The sequence below is a fragment of the Labrus bergylta genome, chromosome 7 (genome assembly GCF_963930695.1).
Source record: "Labrus bergylta chromosome 7, fLabBer1.1, whole genome shotgun sequence".
NCBI classification, from domain to species: domain Eukaryota; kingdom Metazoa; phylum Chordata; class Actinopteri; order Labriformes; family Labridae; genus Labrus; species Labrus bergylta.
In genome coordinates, this window is record NC_089201.1 from 14,236,075 (window position 1) to 14,255,725 (window position 19,651).

The following is a 19,651-nucleotide window of genomic DNA, read 5'->3' on the forward strand; positions in this document are numbered from 1 at the left end:
AGTGGTAATGCATGATTCGTCCGTGAACACAACAATACAGGCTACAGGCAATAGCAGCTCGAGAAAGGACAAGTCCACGATGCTTGCGCTAAACCCTTTGTAAGAACGTGAGGGGCGAGGGGTTGGAGGTGTGTCTCTGGAGGAGAACGGAGGCTTCAGTATGGAGGAGGTGTGGCCAAACAGCAGTTTTGGTTTACTGATGGTGCTCAAAGGCTACATCTACTGGATCAGAAAGTTATTTAAAAGAAAGTAATTAAAATGAAATACTTAGTACGTTTTTAGGTACTTTGGAATATTTTCAATTTCTATCTTATTTTCTAGCTTTTTATCGAATAAAGTTTTGGGTGATGTACTGTTTAATGTGCAAATCTCAGTAAGCAGGACAGACGCGGCTTCTTCAGTAGCTGTTTATTAGTTCAAAGAGTCTACCGTCTACAAAGTGTTTCAAAAAATAGTTTTGATCTGTATGAATGGTTTCCTTTTAAATGCAGGGGCTAAAAATACTGCAATATGTTTGAGTAGAAAAGACACAGATTTAAGCCTCGGCCTCAAACATCTTCTTCCTCCCGTCCATGCCAGATTTGTCTTCAATGTTTTTACGCCAGTCACCAACGTCACGCAGTTCCTTATCCTGAAAGAGAAAGAGCCCATGACTTTTAGTTTCACTGTTTCCCTCCATGTGAAGAAAATGGTTTCCCTTCCAAATAGGTTCATGAAACACAGAAAGCCTTGCAGCTGGTTCCTCACCTCCTCTTTGGCCTCCTTCTTGACCTGCTTCAGGTTGGCCCTGAGGTCCATGTTCACCGTGTGTTTGGAGCCCAGCAGAGCCTTCAGCATGGCGTCGGCTGACATTCGCACTTTCCTCAGGACGGGCTTCTTGAACTTTCCCATCAGGTCCTGAACTTTGATCTTAAGGTCGTCTATCTGCAAAGTGGGATTGAAATGAAAAAGAGACTATTGAATTACTTCAAACTGCTTCAGAAATTCACTGAAATCTGGATTTTTGATCCATCAGGAAATTGAAATTTACAAAACGGCAAAAAATGAACAATAATTTATTTGATTTCTTCTTATATATTTTGTAGTTTCTAACTCTTTTTATTTTTATAAATCTATGACCATCTTCTTTTCTTCAAGATATATTTCTGACCATTTTTGCCTTCATTAGATGACATGCTGCAAATGGCCGAGGTCGGATTCGAACGCACGGCTGCTTTTATTTGGACTACAGCCTCTGCACATGAGGCGCACGACATAACCGCTAGACCATCCGGCGCCCCACCATCTTCTTTCCTCTTTTAGTCTTTTATTACGATTTCAATTGCTGTCAATCTTCAATAACGAAGAGTGGTTTCACACTAGGGACCTGGGCCCTGGATCCAAGTACGCTAGACCCCAAAGTCTGGTTCATTTGATCAGTGTGACCACAAGAGTCCTGTACTCGTACTGTACTTGTTTGCCAAGCCTAAGTCCGCTTGAAGAGTTGGTCCTGGGCTCGATTCGTGGCTGCCAAAGATTGCTCTCACAGTCTTGAGTTGAGGGAAAGCCCTTCGAGGGCCATGAGCCATACGAAGCCAACGTTTATAATTTAATGTTACTCGCAGATGTTCTTTATTTTTTACCAGCATCACTTTTTTATAATGTTGTCTACCTCCTTGTTGGTTTTTGTGACTTTGAACTCCAGGTTGTACCGCTCCTCATCGATCACGTCGATCTTGTGGTGGATCTCTTTGCACAGCTCCTAAAAAAGAAATACAAAGAAGAGTGAAGACACTAAACTTATCCATGAACTCAACCTGAATGTAGCGTCGACTTAATCTGGTTACTGAAACTAACACTGGTTGGTAATATGAAAAAAGAAAAACCACACAGAGTTATGATGAATTACGCATTGAAAACAGGCAAAGTTTGTTTCTATTTGACTTATATCATTGGCACTAAAACTGCATATCCTATGGAGGAATTAACACAGAAAAGAATCATATAAATATATCACGTTTAATAATCTGTTTTTATTCCCCAAAACTTTGGAACTTCATGCATCTCAATATAAAAATGGCTAAAGACCGGCATACGCTGTTAGATTATACGAAATTTGTGGGGGAATGTCAGCTCACACTGTACCACCAAATCGTTTACGATCCATGACCAAAGCTCCCGACTTGAGTGTTAACACTGTACGAGTTCAATCTGGACAGAGCATTGACAGTTGTTTAATAAAGTTTCCCCGATGCCGGAGAACAGCGCATCAATTTACCACAGAAAAGATTGAGAGGGACTAGAAGTCATACATATTTTGACGGTTGATGGTGTAATCTATGATTTCCGCGGGAACGCCTTTGTCTCAGCACTCCAGCTGTCCGGCTGTGCCGCCCGGACACGCAATGCACATGTGTCTGGTGGAAGTTCTGGGATAGCTCATTATTACTTTACTTGGGCCCGCCTCGGGGTATTTTGGCTTCACTTTTATATAACTGAAGTAGACAGAGAAGCACTCCATATTATTATACTCAAGGGTTTATTTGAGTACATACCTGCAGCTCCTGCATGCTCCTGGGCATGGACACAGAAGGACAGGTCTCTGCCATGTACCTGGTCCTCTCCCTCTCTTGCTCCCTCTCTTCCTCCTCCAGTAAACCTTTGGCGATGGAGAGCATCAAACTCTGTCGCACAAAAAATTTAGACGTGAATCGAACATGTTTTGTTTACTTTTACCAGTGGAAATTATATCTCTCTTCATTTATTCACATCCGAAAACCATGACAGTAAATCAGCATCTAACAAAACCTGACATCATGTCAGAAACCACATGTTGAATCAACAGTGTAGAAAATAGGGAGAATCTTTTACCTTCAGTTGATGCTTACGACTCGAAGATATTTTTTTCCTGTTTTAAAAAAAAGAGGAATTTGAGATGTAAAAAATAAACCTTGTATTGGTATCTTATCCACAGTGTGAAACAAGGGAAATGGTATCAGAAAGGTCCTGAAACACTTTTCTTAGATAACTTGAAGAAGGGAACATCCGTTGAAATCATTTTAACGTAGTGCATAAAATGACAATTATTTTGAGACTCAGTAACAGAACAAATTGGAGGGTTTTTGAATACATGTTGTTAATGCATCATTTCTACAACATGGAGTCCTCTTTTCAACATTACGTTGTTGTAAAAATTGCATTTTAGAGTTTCAGTGTTTTTAATCCAAAGTAGAATAAACACAACTAAAGAAATAAAGAAAAATTACTCACTCAGACATCTTGGCGTTTGACTTGAGAGTCTGCAGAAAAACACAATTTTCCATTTTGAAGTATTGAAGTAAGGTGAAAACACATCAACACAACATTGGCTATAGATCAGTTAAATTTCTCAGGAAAACCAAGAATATATTTATGAATGAAAGTTTTAATTAATGAATTTTTAAGGTCACATATTATGGCAAATACTCTCACCATTTTCCTCTAACACTAACATGTGTCTCTAGTCTGTTTACAAACCCCCCAATGATGAGAAAAGTCCATCCTCTCCATCTTTAGCCTGCTCCACTTTTCAGAAGATGTGTGCTCAAACAGGTCGTTTGGAGATTTTCCCTTCATGACATCACAAAGGGCAGTAACCCCTCCCCCAGGTGGGTGACACTCCCACAGCTAGGTGTTTGTTCTGCCCTCTGAGTCTGCCTTCCCACCGTAAACAATAGGGAATGGAGCGAAAAAGCCAGAGACACCCAAGCCCTTCCAGAGAGGGGGTGTGGTCAGACAAAGCTCATTTACATTTAAAGGTACAGACACAGAAACAGCCTGTTCTGAGCAGGGCTGCAATAGAGGGGTTTATAGGCATGATCAAATACAGGATCAGAGTGGATTTAGAACAAGAAACTTCACACACATGTTTTGAGGAGCTCTGAGACATATTTAAACTGGTTGAAGAGGAGGAGGATATGTAACCTTTCATTTTTATGTCTGGTCACATCCCAAATTCGTATTCTGACACATTAACTGAAAACAATCAAATGTTCAAGGACGTCATTAAGCCAACATCACAACAGAACCATTAACATGAACCAGGGACAGGCATCGGAAATTAGCATTAGTTATAGATGCTGGAAAGCAGTGCATGGATGTTTTCGGTCGTAACCTTAGGGATAGAAATCGAAACGAATTGAAGTTATTTGTTGTTTTAGAAAGAGGCGTTTTCCTTCTTATCACAGTGTATAGATGTGGAAAAATAGCTCATCAGTCGTGGTCTTGATTTAAAACAGGGTCAGGTTGATGATTGGAATGCATCTTTACGTACTTCCCAGAATAATAAATCCACACAGACGAAACATAACACCAACTCAGAGCATCAACTGTTTGTCTCAAGGAAAAACATAAATCCACTTAGATGAAACGTTACACCAACCAGGAGCATCAACTGTTTGTCTGAAGGAAAAACTGCTCATCTAAATTTGGACAAGAATTTTAGGGCCATTTGTCCCCCCCCCATGGACTCCCTGTCATGAAAGCTCTTGTCTTCTGGAAGATTATCAGGAAACATTTGATACCTTCTCTGGTGGTACAAAACATCGCTGACATGACTGAACATAACTTAAGCTCTCTGAAAATAGAGAGCGAGCAGTACACAATCCAGAAGCACAATCACTGCATCCAAAACAGACGCTGTCCAGTCTTTCCCTAAATGGTCTAAAAGATGTTGCAACAATTATTTCTCTATGAGGGAATAGAGTTGTAAATAGACTGTAATAGATTTAGTTTTTCGCTACCAATATGAAAAAACATTTCCTGAAATTTGTTTTGGTAGAAAACAGCCTCTGAGCAAACACTTCCTGATTAACATGATTTTAAAAAGATGCATACACAAAATCTAATCATATCAAAAGCATGCGCCATCTTGAGAATTTGGAGGCAACTTCACAAAATCAGAAAAATTCCTTTGGACTCTGATGGACTCTAAGTATATTCATGATTCAATTTTTAAATGTACACATATTTTTAGCAGTCATACTTATTATATACACTTACTTTAAGTTGAAGAAATTTGCTTTGTAATATTCAAAAATCTTAAATAATGTTATTAAGTAAATTACACCATTTTTCTTTATCACCCATGTTTAAGTGCAAATACCTTAAATTCATTAAAACTACATGACAAGATAAATCAGAGTATCGTCAGCGTAAAGAAGTTATTGTAATTTTTAAATGATACATCAATTCAATCAATCAATTTTTATTTGTATAGCGTCAACTCATAATAAGTGTTATCTCGAGACACTTTACAAAAAGCAGGTAAAATACCTTACTCTTTGTCTGTTAACATTACAAAAGAGCAGGTAAAAAGACCTTACTCATTGTTATGTTACAAAAAGCAGGTAAAAGACCTTACTTATTGCTATGTTACAAAGATCCGGCCTATCCATCATGAGAACTTTTAGCAAAGCAGCAAAAGTTGAAGTTCGACTTCAAATACTAAGTTATCCCAGAATCAAAGAGCCTCAAAGAAAACGTAAAACAGTACTATACATTTGGGATTTGAGAGAAAAGTTGAATTTCCTTTAAATGTTTTAAAAGTAATAGCAACATACATTTTAAAAATATCTTACAAAAATCATAGTTTCATTTGGTCCTGCCAGATGTATGGATTGACAGGCACATGACAGCCACAAGAACCAGTAATTTTTTAATTTTGTTAGGGCATTTTATTTTTTATAGGTGTCGGGATGAAAATATAATTTGGAAATAAAAGAAAAATCTTAAATATATAGTCTTCTCTAGCTGTAAGTAGTTATTCAACCTAACAGTTGGTATATTAGATGAACTGAAAGTTAAGGCCTGAAAGCTGAAGACCCTGAGTACAAAATTTAGCAATTACGTGTTGTTAAAGGGGACATATAATGAAAAATCCTCTTCTACAGTGTTTTTGAACATAAATTTGGATAACCTGAGTGTCTACTGACCCACAAAATGTGAAATAAATCCATCCAATCCTTTGTTTGTGGTCTGCATAAGTCTTACAACACAAAGAAAAATGCTCCGTTTCAAATGGGCTCTCCCTGTGATGTCACAGTGGGATTCTGGTAAAAAAAAAAAATGTACTCCATTTTTATGGAGTGATGTCTACCGGGAAAACTCAGGGGGGGCTCATTGCATTTAAAGAGACACACACACCAATACGGCGCGTTCTGAGAGAGCTGGTTTATACAGGGTCACAAACCTCCTCTGGTGTTTGATTCATGTTATATTTTGACCAAAGCACAGCACAGATGTTTCATTTAGAGTACAGGGGACTGTTTGAAAAGGTGGAAAAGGGGGATAATAATTATGTCCTCTTTAAAATCAGCACGTTGAACTATTGTTGTAAAACAAAACAAAATGTCATGCTCCTTAGGTTTTGTTACTCAAACAAAAAAATGTGTATTATCTAAAAGTTTGGGCAGTGGGAGAACACACAACTATGTAGTTCAATAATCTGTTTTCTGATATCTATATAGCAATTTGGGGTTCAGTGTCTTGCCCAATGACACTTCAACATGTGACATCCTGTTGGGGATCAAACCCCTGACCTTCCAGTTTAGAGACCACCAAACCACTGAGTCAAAGCCGGCCCAGATTTTATAATCATAATGTGTGTCCTGGTTTAAAGTCGTATTTGTTTGACCATTCAAGTAAACATGAAGATACTTGTTATCAAGTTAAAGCAGAGTATCATCAGCGTAAAGACATTATAGTTATTTAAAATGAAAATGCAATCTTCTCATACTTCCTTCATAACAAACTGTTATAATTGCAAAATAAAGTGGTGTCTTGAGTTAAAGTCATATTTGTTTGACCATTCAGGTAAACACAAAAGTATGTACAGATTTAATACACAATTCACTCAGACCAACAATCAGGACAGATTGTACTTGGACACTAAAAAATATTCAAACATGTGACAACACAGAATGAAAACACTGGGACTATCATTTTCAGACTCTGGAGTCCATTTACACCAACACACCTCATAACTTGGCACTACAAGCCTGCAGCAGCGGTCACTTCAGTCTTAAATTTAACCATTTTAAGATCCAAAAGCTGCTGAGTCATCATCATCACCACATTCAACCTGCAATAACTCTCCAACAAGCCAATTCCTTTCACCGATATACAATCAACTATTAGTGACATACTAGAAGGAAACAACCAAAAATCTTGCATGACAACAAAGGATAATGGTTGTAATTCTAATTTGCAAACCAACAGGCGAGAAAAGAAAACAACTTCTCACCCTTTAGTTGAAGAAGAAGAAGAAGCAGAAGGAGCGACGGATTTGGGAAGCTGCTCTGTTTTTCGACTATAAGTTGGTTTATATTGCATTTCCAAAAGGAAGAGGAAACCCCATCCTTCTCTTTATGGAAGTTGATTTGCTTAGACACCAATGGGATGCCTGAAACAGAATATCTGACCTCCCCTTCACCCCTTCACCCTGGAAATCTCCTCCCTATCTCATTAATATAAATAACTGCCTCCTTCTATACTGTTTTGTTGATTGCATTATTCCTCCAGATCCATAAAAATAAGTTATCGTGAGTCTGGAGAAGAAACCCAAAAGATGAAGAAAGCAAAAAAACAAGGAAATAAGAAAGATAGGACTTGATGCAAAGAAGATTGTGTATGAATACTTAGCTGTGGTCTTGAGATAGATTTTCTTTGAGGGGGACTTGGGAGCAGACGTGATGAAAGTTAAGGGGGCAGCAGGTGGATGGGTTGCAAAAAATTCAGAGGGGAGTTTCAATAGTGTCATTTAAGACTAAGCTAAATGGATGATATTAAGCAGCTGGTTGGTGAAAAGAAAACCTTTCCAACAAAGATCAAGCAGAAGCTTCTGAGCAGAAAGACACAAAGGAAAGAGCTAGACTACGACCAAACGTTCAGAGAAAAAAATAACTTTATAGAGATGTGTTGGTTAGAAATTAAACAACTAATGGACATTTACAAAGAAGACTTATTCTCACAGACATTTGGTCTGGAAGGCAAACAGCCAACAGCTGAAAAGCATTTCTGAAGCTTTAATATTGACATATGAGCTGAAAGATGCTTGAGTGGTGGTGAATGAAAACAGAAAACATTGCATTTGTTGTCAATTAAGTTCAAAGTTAACCGACTTTGGTTGCTATAATTTCTCCCTTTTTTGAAAAACACAACAACTTTATACAGTTTTTGTATATCCCTGAGAATACCAACTGAACTAATGTTGGGTTATTTGGTTAGAGAATGGAATATTGTTTGCAAATTAACTCTTTATATATCAACAACGTTACAGATGCTTTTTTAACATATACTTTTAGACAGTAATTTTGATTCTCCATCTTGGAAATGGAGACAGAAAAAGCAGCAAAGCTCAAGTATTTTTCTTGGAGAGGGGCGAGTCAAACAGACGACTGGAAGGGGGGGTCTTTTAAGACTGCCGTTGATGGACAAACACCAGCATGTGAAACCAAGAAAAGTCAAACCATTCATGAAAGAACAGCCGATCCCTAAAGGACCCTACAACCAACTGTTAGTACTATAGTCATTAATTTAACTGGGAAATCTGATGGACGGCCATCATACAAGCTCCAATATTCAAGGGTCTAGAAGATGGATGTTCCAGTTTTAAGAGTTCCCACAACTGTTTCAAGTTACATAAGATCATTAAAGATAGTCCCATTAGGTTTTTGTGGTGTTCGTTGGTAATTTCTTGGCATTAAGTGTTTTCACAGCGTCCACCCCCCTCCCCCCCACCCTGCAAGAGAAGAAATCCATCAGTTGTTTCTTGAGAGATGTGGTGAGTGGACCAAACCAAAAATAGAAAGAATGAACGTCACCTAATGAAGTGGACGGCGAATAAAAGTGATGACAGAACCAAAGCAGAACTCTACAGCGCTCTGATGGCTGGAGTCATCAGCAAGGGTGAATCAAAGCCGAATCAAATCATAAAATCTTATATATGCTTTAGGTTGTAGCATATAAGTGTATGTAAGTATGGGTGATATAAAGAACCTAAGATTGGCCCTGGTCTCAAGACCACTTTTTGACTCAGTCTCGCCTTAACTTGGTCTTGGTCTCGATCCCTAAATGTCAGGGTCTTGTCTTGGTCATGAAGCACTCTGGTCTCTGGTATGTCTTGGTCTCAGTCAGCGTCAGCCTCAACTACAATACGACCTTAGACCCGTCCTGTCGCTGCAGATGGCTGTTCAACAAGAGTCTGGTCCTGCTCAAGGTTTCTGCCTTTTTTTTTTTCTCTTGCTGCCGTCTCCAAAGGGCTCGCTCATGGGAGATTCTTGTTATTGTCTAACTGGATACTAGGTATTAAAAGTGCGTCAGATGTCACGTTCCATTTACCTCGGAACTCGGATCACAGAACTCGGAATGACGTCACACCCGAGTTATCTGCGTTCCAGTTGCAAGTCAGAAAAGCAACATGGACGCCTCCAGGAGTAGCTTTGTTTTGTTAGCTAATACCAGACGATGAAAACACCTCCACAGAGAGAACAAGCACGGTACCATCGGTCTGATTTATTGAATTACAGAAAAAGAGGACTAAGCTCAACAGTTACAGATTAAACATCCCTTTCGATTGCACGTAGCAGCCATATTGGATCTGAACTCGGGCTACTGAAGGTTCTCCGAGTTTCCATGTCCTAATTAGGATTTCAGGGGGTGTTCCAGATGACACTTCCGACTGGGAACTTGGTATTTCCAACTTCCCAGATCAACTGGAACGCAGCATTATTCACCAGATTTGTACAATCTATGGTTAGCATTAACCTTGTGGAGCGCCCTTTTGACTGAAAGAGTCCTATATTAAAGTCAACAAGTGACCAGCGGAGTCGGGCAGCACTATTTGCTATAGGTCGGTAATTTAGAAATTTCACCATAGCCTGACTACCGTACTGTAGCTAGCAGGAGAGCTGTAGACTTCACTGAATACAACAGAAATCGTCCCGCAGGAAGACAGTTTAAACCTTTTGTCTTTCTGGGAAAATCCCCAAATTAGACCGCGTCATGTACCAGCTTTTCCAGCAGCTCTGGTCAATACTTTTCTTCGTTTCCAGCCTTGTGCGTTTACTTTTTTTTTTTTTAAATCATACAATCCAGCGTCAAACACCACACAGCTCTTCAGTACATCCTTTTCTTTAATATTTGAACAGTACACATTATATTTGACTTTAGAAACATGACATGAGAAACATCGCTTCACATTTCTGAATATCATATGCATCGAGAACATTCGGGGCCACTGAGAAATAACCTGAGAGAACGAGTAAGAAAATTATTCAGTTTGATATGACGATTTTGACCTCAAAACAACAAAAGGGGTTGGCTAAAATATGCAGATGCTTTACTTCCTTCAGTGTATTACATGGGAATCAAAACATAACGTTGGGAAATATGTCCTCCCGGGCAGTTTCACCGCCATTGGTAAAACACGGGCACTGTACAATAACTAGGAAATATATTACAGCAAGTTGCACTTTACACTAATGTTCTTCATATTCTGCTGAAAATAAAACATCAACAAAATGTTACACGATATATCGAGAGAAGGTAAAGTCTTACAAAGTGTGCAAATGTCACCATACGGTTACAGGACGACTCCAAATGAAGGCACCATACTTTTAGCTTCCACTCGTACCAAACCGCTTACGTGACGATTAAACGTGTTTTCCTGGGGATTAACGTCGAGGTTGTTCCAACTGTCCAAACATGTACAAATTATTCTCACTTAGGCTGCCAAAAACAAACATTTTGAAATAAGAAACGTGTCAATTTTGCCTTTGAGACTGTGCGGTATTTATCTCTTTTGATGCCTGAACTGTTCTAGATGTCTCGATACCGACAACATGTCGTGGGTGTATCAGGATTGATTAAAGGTCACATATTCTCCGCCTCTTCAACCAGTGTAAATAAGTCTCAGAGCTCCTCAAAACATGTGTGTGAAGTTTCTTGTTCTAAATCCACTCTGATCCTGTATTTGATCATGCCTATAAACCCCTCTATTTCAGCCCTGCTCAGAACAGGCTGTTTCTGTACCTTTCAATGTAAATGAGCTGTGTCTGACCACGCCCCCTCTCTGGCAGGGCTCGGGCTTTCTCGCTCCATGTCTTATTGTTTACAGTGAGAAGGCAGACTCAGGGCAGAACAAACACCTAGCTGTGGCAGTGTCACCCATCTGGGGGAGGGGTTACTGCCCTTTGTGATGTCATGAAGGGAAAATCTCCAAACGACCTGTTTGAGCACACATTTTCTGAAAAGTGGAGCAGGAAAAGACGGAGAGGATGGACTTTTTTTCATCATTGGGGGGTTTGTAGACAGAGACACATGTTAGTGTTAGAGAAACATGGTGAAGTGGAGTTTGCAGAATCTGTGACCTTTAAATATGCTTTTTACTCTCATTCCCCGAAAACAAAAATGCTGAATATCCTTTTTCTTGTTATGTAAATATAAGCCAACTAACCAACTTTGAGCTGCATTAATGAGCCATCATTAACCGGGTCAAACCTTTAACACTAAAACAATTGAGTGCGGGACACATTAGAACACTAGCCTGTATTCTCACATCAGCTCACTCGGACTAACTGCAGAGAAAATACCGTACTAGAGGTCTGGAGGAGCAACTGTTTGCGTTCACACCTACAGCTGCTCCTGGAAATATCAGGAGTTTTTCAGGAGATTTCTGCAAGTTTAAAAAGCCTTGTTAGAAATTGGTCTGCTAATATCCAAGTGGTCCAGGCTTTGTTTATCAGTTTTCCGATTATCTGTGCAGTTTATGCACTTTTGCCATGCATTTTCACTTTTTTATGTTTGATGTATTGTCTGTGCTTAATAAATCAAAGTGTAAAATGGGACTCTCCCTGCAAACACATTTACCTACGAGAACAAATAAAGTAACCAGAGACTGATAATTGGTCAATTGGTGATTAAATGTCAAACCAAAACAATGATAAGACTCAACCAATGTACAACTGATTTAAATTTAGACATTTTTTGGGATGGGTTGTTTTTAACAGTACATTTTAGATCCAGAAAAGTAGCAAATATTTGGGCGCTGGTGCCCTAGTGGTTAATTTGCACCCTGTGTAGAGAGTGGGCAGTGTTAAAAAGAAAGAAAAGTAGGAGATTTTGAAATAAGGATTTGTATTTGTTTTTATGGCGTCCCTTCACAACCAAACCAAAAAAAAAAAAAAAACACTCAAGTTATTGAGGAAATCTGGTGTGTTGAAGCATTTTAAACCTCAACGTAGTATTCTAGGAATGTAAACAGTGGCATCGTTCTCTCTAATCGATGTGAAATGTCATCGCCCACAATCCCCCAAAAAGAATAAAAAACAGCATTTAAATGAGGAAAAAAAAAAACATGTTGCATTTTGGACAACCCTGTGAGTAGTGCAAAATCACCTCTTTACAGTGTAAACCCTGAATCGCAGCTCAGTGGCACTGACACACCAATACTGATAATCCACAGATGCACTTCACCCGGCTTCACTGCAATCAAAAAAAATTCAAGTTCACAAAGCCACACAGTCCGAGCACCACCGCAGAGATTTAAACGGAACAAACTGTGGCTGAAAGTGGGACGACAGTCTTCCTCACAGAGGACAGGGTGGGCTGTTCATCCTCCATCAAGTATGACCTCACAAAAAAAAAACACAAGGAGGGGAAAAAGCCAGAAAAGGTCACAAAGCAGAGATGCAGATTTAACATATTTCTGTGCAAAGTTTCCTCCTGTGGTAGAAGAAAGATGTAAAAGTTATAAGCCAGTCGGTGGTGTAAGATCCAACGAAGACAAATCACATCTACGTCTTCCAGTCTTCAAGGTAACGAGCAGCAGATTTTTGTTTTCATCAGTGTTGGTGACGAACAAAGCTTTTTTCTTTTTCTACTCAACCCACCAAGCACAACATCCAAACAACCAGCAAAATAGATTTTTAGAGAAGAAAAAACAAAGCTTCCAACAAAAAGACGCTAGTTCCTCTCCTGGTAGTCAGATGTTTGCAGAGCGTGTCTATGCGTTACGGAGCAGGCTGCAGCTCAAGCCTTGCATTGGAAGTATTTCTAAAATGCATCTTTAGTGACAGTTCATGCTTCGATCTCACGATATAGATTTCCATGGTATGACTCAAAAGGTGACGCTGCATGTAAATCTGAAATGAGGCTCTGCTGCAGAATGGAAAAGACAGAGGTGAGCCAGTTGGATGACTTTCTTTAGGTACAGATTGAAATAGTTTTTGTCCACTGATCGTACTGTGTAGAAATGTGTCCCAGTTTAAAATAATCTGACATTTGCAAGTGTTGCATAATGCATTGAGGCCATTCTAAACACACGTAACTGGTTAAAAATGTTCAGCTTCTGTGACTCTTTAGGGGCTAAATGCTCGACTGAGTCACACACTTCAGACTCAGATGAACGTTTGCCGTCACCAGACAAACTTTTCAAATGATTCTCACATCCTCTTTAGTGGATTTATTTTTATAGCTGCATTAAGGGCTGAGGTTTTTTCTCAAATCTACATCACAGGTCCCCTGAAGCTGCAGGACAGATGCTCTCCTCTACCATGTAGCGTTATGTGAAGTAATGCAAAGAGCATCATCTGTGATTGGTCTTCTTCTTGGGAGCTTTGCAGAAAAACTTAAGATGACACAGAGCTTGGTGATAGTTTTAAGCAAGCTGCTACAATCGGTTTGCTTTGTTTTCCACTTCTGGGTGATACCCAGTCTCCATATTTATAGGTCGACTGTGCTTGCATATTTACTTAATTGCGGTTTCTGTAAAATTTTATTGGCAGGATTGGAAGTTTTTTCTGATGTAACGTGGCCTCTGTTGGAAAGGTTTTTAGTTGGTTAAAAGCTCTAAAAAGGCAGGGAAAAAAGATAAGTTGATTTGCTGTGAGCATTTTGTCCTTACACGTTAGCCTGCAGTACAACCACAGACCCAGTGACAGATTTAAACCAATAGTATGTGCTCACAGCTCATAAAGATGCATTTTAGATCCAGGTATGAACCTAAACTGATCTATTGAGTAAATTTCCCACCCGTTATTGGACTGACATCAATAATCTCCTGAGATCTCCCGTTAATAAATTCCCCTGATGAAGAAACACCACCACAGCGCCATGGTACAGAACTGAAGCAGGATTATATCAACTGTACAGCAGACACCACTACACCGTTATACCAAGATGCTGTCTACATTAAAGTGAAGTCTATTGCGTCTCCTATTTGTCGAGGGAGGGAGGGCGTCACATTTACAGGTTTGAAGAGGAAAAAACATCAAATTCAGAACTTTCAAAACCACTGAACTCAGGTGAGGTCGAGAATATCCAGGTGACGAGTCCACAGGGGAGAGTTCAGCTGCCCTTGTTGTCTTTAGGAGAATATCTAACACAACGGGAGGGGGGCGGAGTAAAGCGAGCGGTGAGCAGCAGCAGCCGAGCCTGGTGGGAAACTGAGTCAGGTCCAGGCCACTTTGCGGGAGATGGCCTGTTTGAAGCACTCGGGGTCTACGTTACCTCCGGGCCGCAGTGCCCTCTCCAGGCTCACCAGGACGTTCTGGTGGCACTCCCTGATGTTGACCGGGTACTTGGCCCTCAGCAGCTCGTAGGCGGCGATGAGCCTCATGTTCTGTTTCACCATCAGATACTGGATGATGCACGTCGGCGCAAGAGAGAAGCCGTCTCGACAGTGGACCAGGACGCGCTTCCTCTTCCCGGTGGACGCGTCGATGCACTCGTTGATGTCCTCGAAGCAGCGCTGCTTCAGTGCCGGCCCCTCACCTAGAGCATCAGGCACGTCTCCGATGTCCACCTTGAGGCGGGACCAGCTGTGGCGGGCGCCACGAGAGCAGGTGCACGGTATGAGGCTGAGGCTCGGGCCCGGATCTCCCGGCACGCTGCTCATGTCGATGATGCTGTCTATGTTGTTGCGGCACAGTGTGCGCCCGTTGTACGCTGCGTTCAAGTTCCCCACATAGATGTAGTCTGTCACCTTGGAGATGACGGGCTCAGAGTACTGGAAGTGTTCAGGACCGCTGGGTTTGGGCTCTGGAGTGCTGGGACCTCTGGCGCCAGCCGGCCCCGTGGCGGCTCTCCTGCTGTAGTTTCGCAGCTTCTTGGAGCCCGAGCGGGAGGGAGGGTTGGAGTCGGACTCAGAGCTGCTGTTCCAGGGCGGAGAGAACAAAGAGAAGCGGCTGGAGGATTTGCTCTTGTTGAGGATCTCCACGGGGCTGGACAGACCAGAGCTGTAGGCCGTGGTGGATGCTGAGGCGCAGAATAGAGATGCTCGCTCCAGAGAACCAGTGCTGCTGGCTGCTCCTGCACTGTGGGCCTGCTCCATCTGCAACACACACACACAGATCACATGTCAATGAACTAAACTTTCTGAGAGTTTCACATCATTTACAAGCTGATAATCCGGTACTGACATTTCAATAACCCTGGCAGTCAAATTGGTGGTTAATTTTACTGTGATGAGAAGGCCAGTATGTGTGTGTGTATGTGTGTGTGTTTTGTGTGTGGAGGTACCTGAGCTTTGAGGTTGTTCTTCCACTCCTGCGTCTCCAGAGCCTTGAAGCGTCCGCTGCTGTCGGAGGAGATCGACATGCAGAGGGGCCGGTGAGCTCTGGGAGGGAGTTGGGGGGTGAGGGCCACGGGGACGGCCCTCGCATCGTGATGCTCGCTTCTATTCATCATCAGATTTGGACAGGAGCCTGAGGCACACAATGTGGGCATTTAAAATACAAGAAACTAAATTTAAAAGAAAAAAAAGGAAAAATACTTCTAAAATTCGATATGACACCAGTAAAAATCGGATACTATTAATACCTGCTTCGACACCACGGCAACAAAATACAAGTCTTGGGCACCAAATATTGAAAACTTTCTTTTTTTCAATTTTTATAAACTGCAGGCAAACTCCTGCACACTTTCTCAATTGCACAAATATGTTGGCACCGACCCTTTGGGATGAATTTGATTGGATCGTTAGTTTTAACAAAGCTTTTTAATTGGTTGAATAATTAGCAAACGCCCCTGAGAGCAGGATTATGGTGGATCTCGGAAGTCGGAAATTCTGAGTTGCCAGTCTAATACGTGATGAGGAATCTTTGTCACCTGTGCTTCTTGCTGTTTTAGCCAGGATACTCTTGAAAATGTGTTTTTTTTTTAATCTCACTGACTTTACTCCTGGTTTAAATAATGTTACATGTAAAATAAATGTGTGAGAGGTGCTGCAAAAAAGCGCTTTATCCCTGCAGTCTCAGGACTGTCTATTATATTTCAAATAAAAGATTTAAACTGAGGACCATGTTAACCTAAAGCTGGAAATGTCGTGTTTGCGTTCATGGATCTCACCTACCAGCACATTCTGAGCGGGTGATGGACTGAATCTGCAGTGTGTTTTGGGTTTTCAACAGGCTGTGAAGAGTTCTCACTATACCTGCAGAAGAGAGGTCACCTTGTGGTAAAATTAGAGCTGCAAGTGTGTTCAAGGCAAACACTCAAAGTCAGAGGGAAGACATGAAAATCACAAATCTTACCGATTCTTCCATTGTGCTTGCAGAGCACCTTTTTATCCAGCTGTCTGTATGCACTCGGGTCTTTGTTCCACTCTTCCTCGGCCTCCATGGTCCGCCTCCTGCAGACAGAGGCACAGAAACCGGCTCAGGCGGCCCGTCATCTTTGGCAAGCCGAGCAACACTTCAGCTCCATCGGACAGACATCAGAGCAGCGCGCGGCGTCGACCGACCACCGCAGCTAGCGGCTAAGTTAGCTCAGGCTAACTCAGCTGGCTCACTGTGTGTGAGTCATTATGTGGAGGCTCCAGCCGTCGATTATTTCTGCCTCGAAGGACAAAGTTAGGCCGGAGAATACTAAATCACCCACACTGCATATCAGACCAAACATGACGCCAGAAAAGGTGGAAAATACTGGGACGTTAGCGAGCTGGTTAGCATAGCTACCCGCTGCTTCTCTGTGGGTCCAGCGGCTCGTCGCGTTTAAACATCAACTAATGCGGCATTTAGTGCTCGTCAGCGGGCTAACGTGGGTCACAACCCCCCAAATGTGACCATAAATACGATGTTTAAGTGACTGGCTAGCTGGCTGGCAGGCAGGCTACCAAACAGCTTCACCAGCCCAGCAGCAGCATCATCATCATCATCATCATCATCACAACCGCGACCCCCTGTCGTGATGAACTCACTGCGGGCTGGCAGGATTTATTCCCCCTGAACTCAGACTTCCAGGTTGTGTGAAAAATACACCTCAAAGGCTTTACCCATCAAAGAGTAACTGAAGTTTGTTTTTCAAACCAGGAGAATTGGTGAAAGGTTGGGACGTATGATTTAGGAGAAACAAACACGGTTTTCTTTACACATCTGGTGAAGGAAAACTACCTGAATGGCTGAACTCGGGGCGAAATACAGCTACATTCCGCAGTTCTTTTTATGGCCACTTGAGGCTTGTTCCAAACGTGAGTCAATTTTCACAGACCAATATGCAGCAATTACCAACCTTACAACAAAATTAAAATGTACTCGTCCTTCCACAAATTGGTGAGGTGTTAAAATACATAAAATAAACAGGCAGAACTTGACAGTCCGCCATTGTTGTTGTAGTCCACCAACTCACTAATTGGTATTAACCTTAATGCACATGTGCGCTTCGTCTCCATTTTCAGAGTTAGAGTGTATTTCCAGTTTGTGCTGCGACAGAGACGGTGCTGTTTTCAAAAGTTTGCACTCTGGAATTCGTTTTCAGGCACCCAAAGCGGCGTTGTGGTGTTAACAAACAGCCAAACAATTTGGTTACTGCTTTTGGCTAAAATCCTTGCTGTGAAAACGTTATCTTACACAAAGCTTAGTAAACAAAGCTGCTTGAACACATCGATGTCTTTATCACGATAACCTGCTTTTTCTCTTTAGGAGGGAAAAAACTACAGATAAATCAGTTTGTAAGACACACACAAGCTAATAAGCTAGGTATATATGTAAGCTAGGTAGGTATAAGCTAGGTATTTTTATCTTCGGCTCACATACTATCTGTGTCTTAAATCTCACAGCGATAGCTCAATGAAATCAACATGAGTTAATAAAAGTTTGAAATCGGTCTTGGTCTCAGTTTCGTCTTGGACTCTAAAGCTTGTTTACTCGGTCTTGTCTCAACCCCAGACTGGGAGGACTCTGTCTTTTAAAACAAGACCGGTCAAGACCACAACTGATCGACTATTTTTTCACGTCATTATTATGAGAAAGAAAATGCCTCTTTGTAAAAGAACAAATAACTTCAAGTCATTCATAATTTGTTACGACCACAACCTTCCCCCTGCACACAAGATGATGATTTCCCTTACATTTATGGTCTTGGTCTTGATCCCTAAATGTCTTGGTCTTGATCCATAAATGTCTTGGTCTTGGTCTTGCCTCGATCTCGACCTGCCTTGGTTTGGTCTTGACTCGGTCTTAATCCCTAAATGTCTTGGTCTTGGTCTTGGTCTTGTCTCGATCTCGACTTGCCTCAGTCTTGGTCTCGACTCAGTCTTGATCATATGATAATATGACATAAATAACTGTTTCAATCCTCCGTTATTTATTTTCACAATAAATTAGCAAAGAATTATTCAGAAGAAAATCGAAGAATAAAATAAAAAACAACTCTTAGCAAATAATAAGGAACATAATCATATTACTAGAGCTAAAAGTATAACTCACAACATGCTAAATTACTAATGAAGCTACCCATGTCACATCAGATCTTTAGTTGTTAATGCACCTACCTGTGTGAGTCTGCGAGTGATTACCTGGTTGTCGTCGTCGGCTGGTGTATCCGTGCGTCTACAGATTGAAGCAGCAGCTCTGTCTCACAACAATCATCCACTCGCTGATCTTGAGCCTGTGTTTTTCTTCTTCTGTTTAATTGGATGGCAGCGCCTCTCTCCAGGTTTCCTGGTAACCCACCAACCTGCTGATGTCACTGCGCTCCATAATGAAGTGTCGAGTGTATCTGGCTGCCTTTGTCAAAAAAAAACAGGCGGGGAAATACACAGGAGAGACGACTGACACGGTCACGTCTGCCATGATGTGATCTAAGCTGATGGCAACACTCACAGATTCTGTGGTTCTTTAACTTTAGTGATTTCACAATGTTTTATTATCACATCATTTTATTTTCAATTGACTATGAGGGGTTAAAGCTATGTCATGAAAGTGGAGATGACGATAATTAAGGGATAAACATGTGTGGAAATTGGAACAAAGTGAAACATTTTTAGGTGTTTTGATTAATTTGAGCTCAATTTTATTTTAAAAAATGAGTTTTGATTTGGTGAAAATAGAGACATAATAAATCATTTTCTTTGACTTATCATTCACAACACAAATATTTTCAGGTATCATTTCAGGAAAGGGACCTCAAAGGTGGAAATCCGACGAGGGCATCAAAACAGTGCATCAGTACTCTGAATAATGGCAGAGGAGACCACACCAATTAGTCCACAGGCTGAGATAAATGAAAAGTAGTCCAGTAGAAGGAGACTCATGCGCTTCAGCCATTCCCCAAATGGAGGTCGGTGCTCTCAGAGAGAAGCCTTAAAATATAACTGAGCAGACTCCTTCTCTCAGGCAGGATCCAAAGAAGGTAC

General features: G+C 41.1%; 2 protein-coding genes across 3 annotated transcripts; both read right to left on the reverse strand.

Annotated features, from left to right (window-relative positions):
• Positions 1 to 393: 393 nt before the first annotated feature.
• Positions 394 to 7,353, reverse strand: LOC109984807 (troponin I, fast skeletal muscle). The gene is made up of 7 exons (XM_020634939.3): positions 7,262 to 7,353; positions 3,250 to 3,278; positions 2,851 to 2,887; positions 2,535 to 2,663; positions 1,652 to 1,741; positions 748 to 924; positions 394 to 631 (listed from the first exon to the last, which is right to left on the reverse strand). The coding sequence occupies exons 2-7, from the start codon at positions 3,255 to 3,257 to the stop codon at positions 536 to 538; spliced, it is 537 nt and encodes a 178-aa protein (XP_020490595.1). The 5' UTR covers positions 3,258 to 3,278; positions 7,262 to 7,353; the 3' UTR covers positions 394 to 535.
• Positions 7,354 to 10,133: 2,780 nt separating this feature from the next.
• LOC109984806 (uncharacterized) lies at positions 10,134 to 17,209 on the reverse strand. 2 transcript variants are annotated; one of them, XM_020634937.3, is made up of 4 exons: positions 16,551 to 17,207; positions 16,370 to 16,450; positions 15,538 to 15,722; positions 10,134 to 15,349 (listed from the first exon to the last, which is right to left on the reverse strand). In XM_020634937.3, the coding sequence occupies exons 1-4, from the start codon at positions 16,636 to 16,638 to the stop codon at positions 14,468 to 14,470; spliced, it is 1,236 nt and encodes a 411-aa protein (XP_020490593.2). In that variant the 5' UTR covers positions 16,639 to 17,207; the 3' UTR covers positions 10,134 to 14,467. The 2 variants fall into 2 exon arrangements, with proteins under 2 accessions (XP_020490593.2, XP_020490594.2); XM_020634938.3 differs by lacking the exon at positions 16,370 to 16,450 and having other exon boundaries at positions 16,551 to 17,209.
• Between the last annotated feature and the right edge of the window lie 2,442 nt (positions 17,210 to 19,651).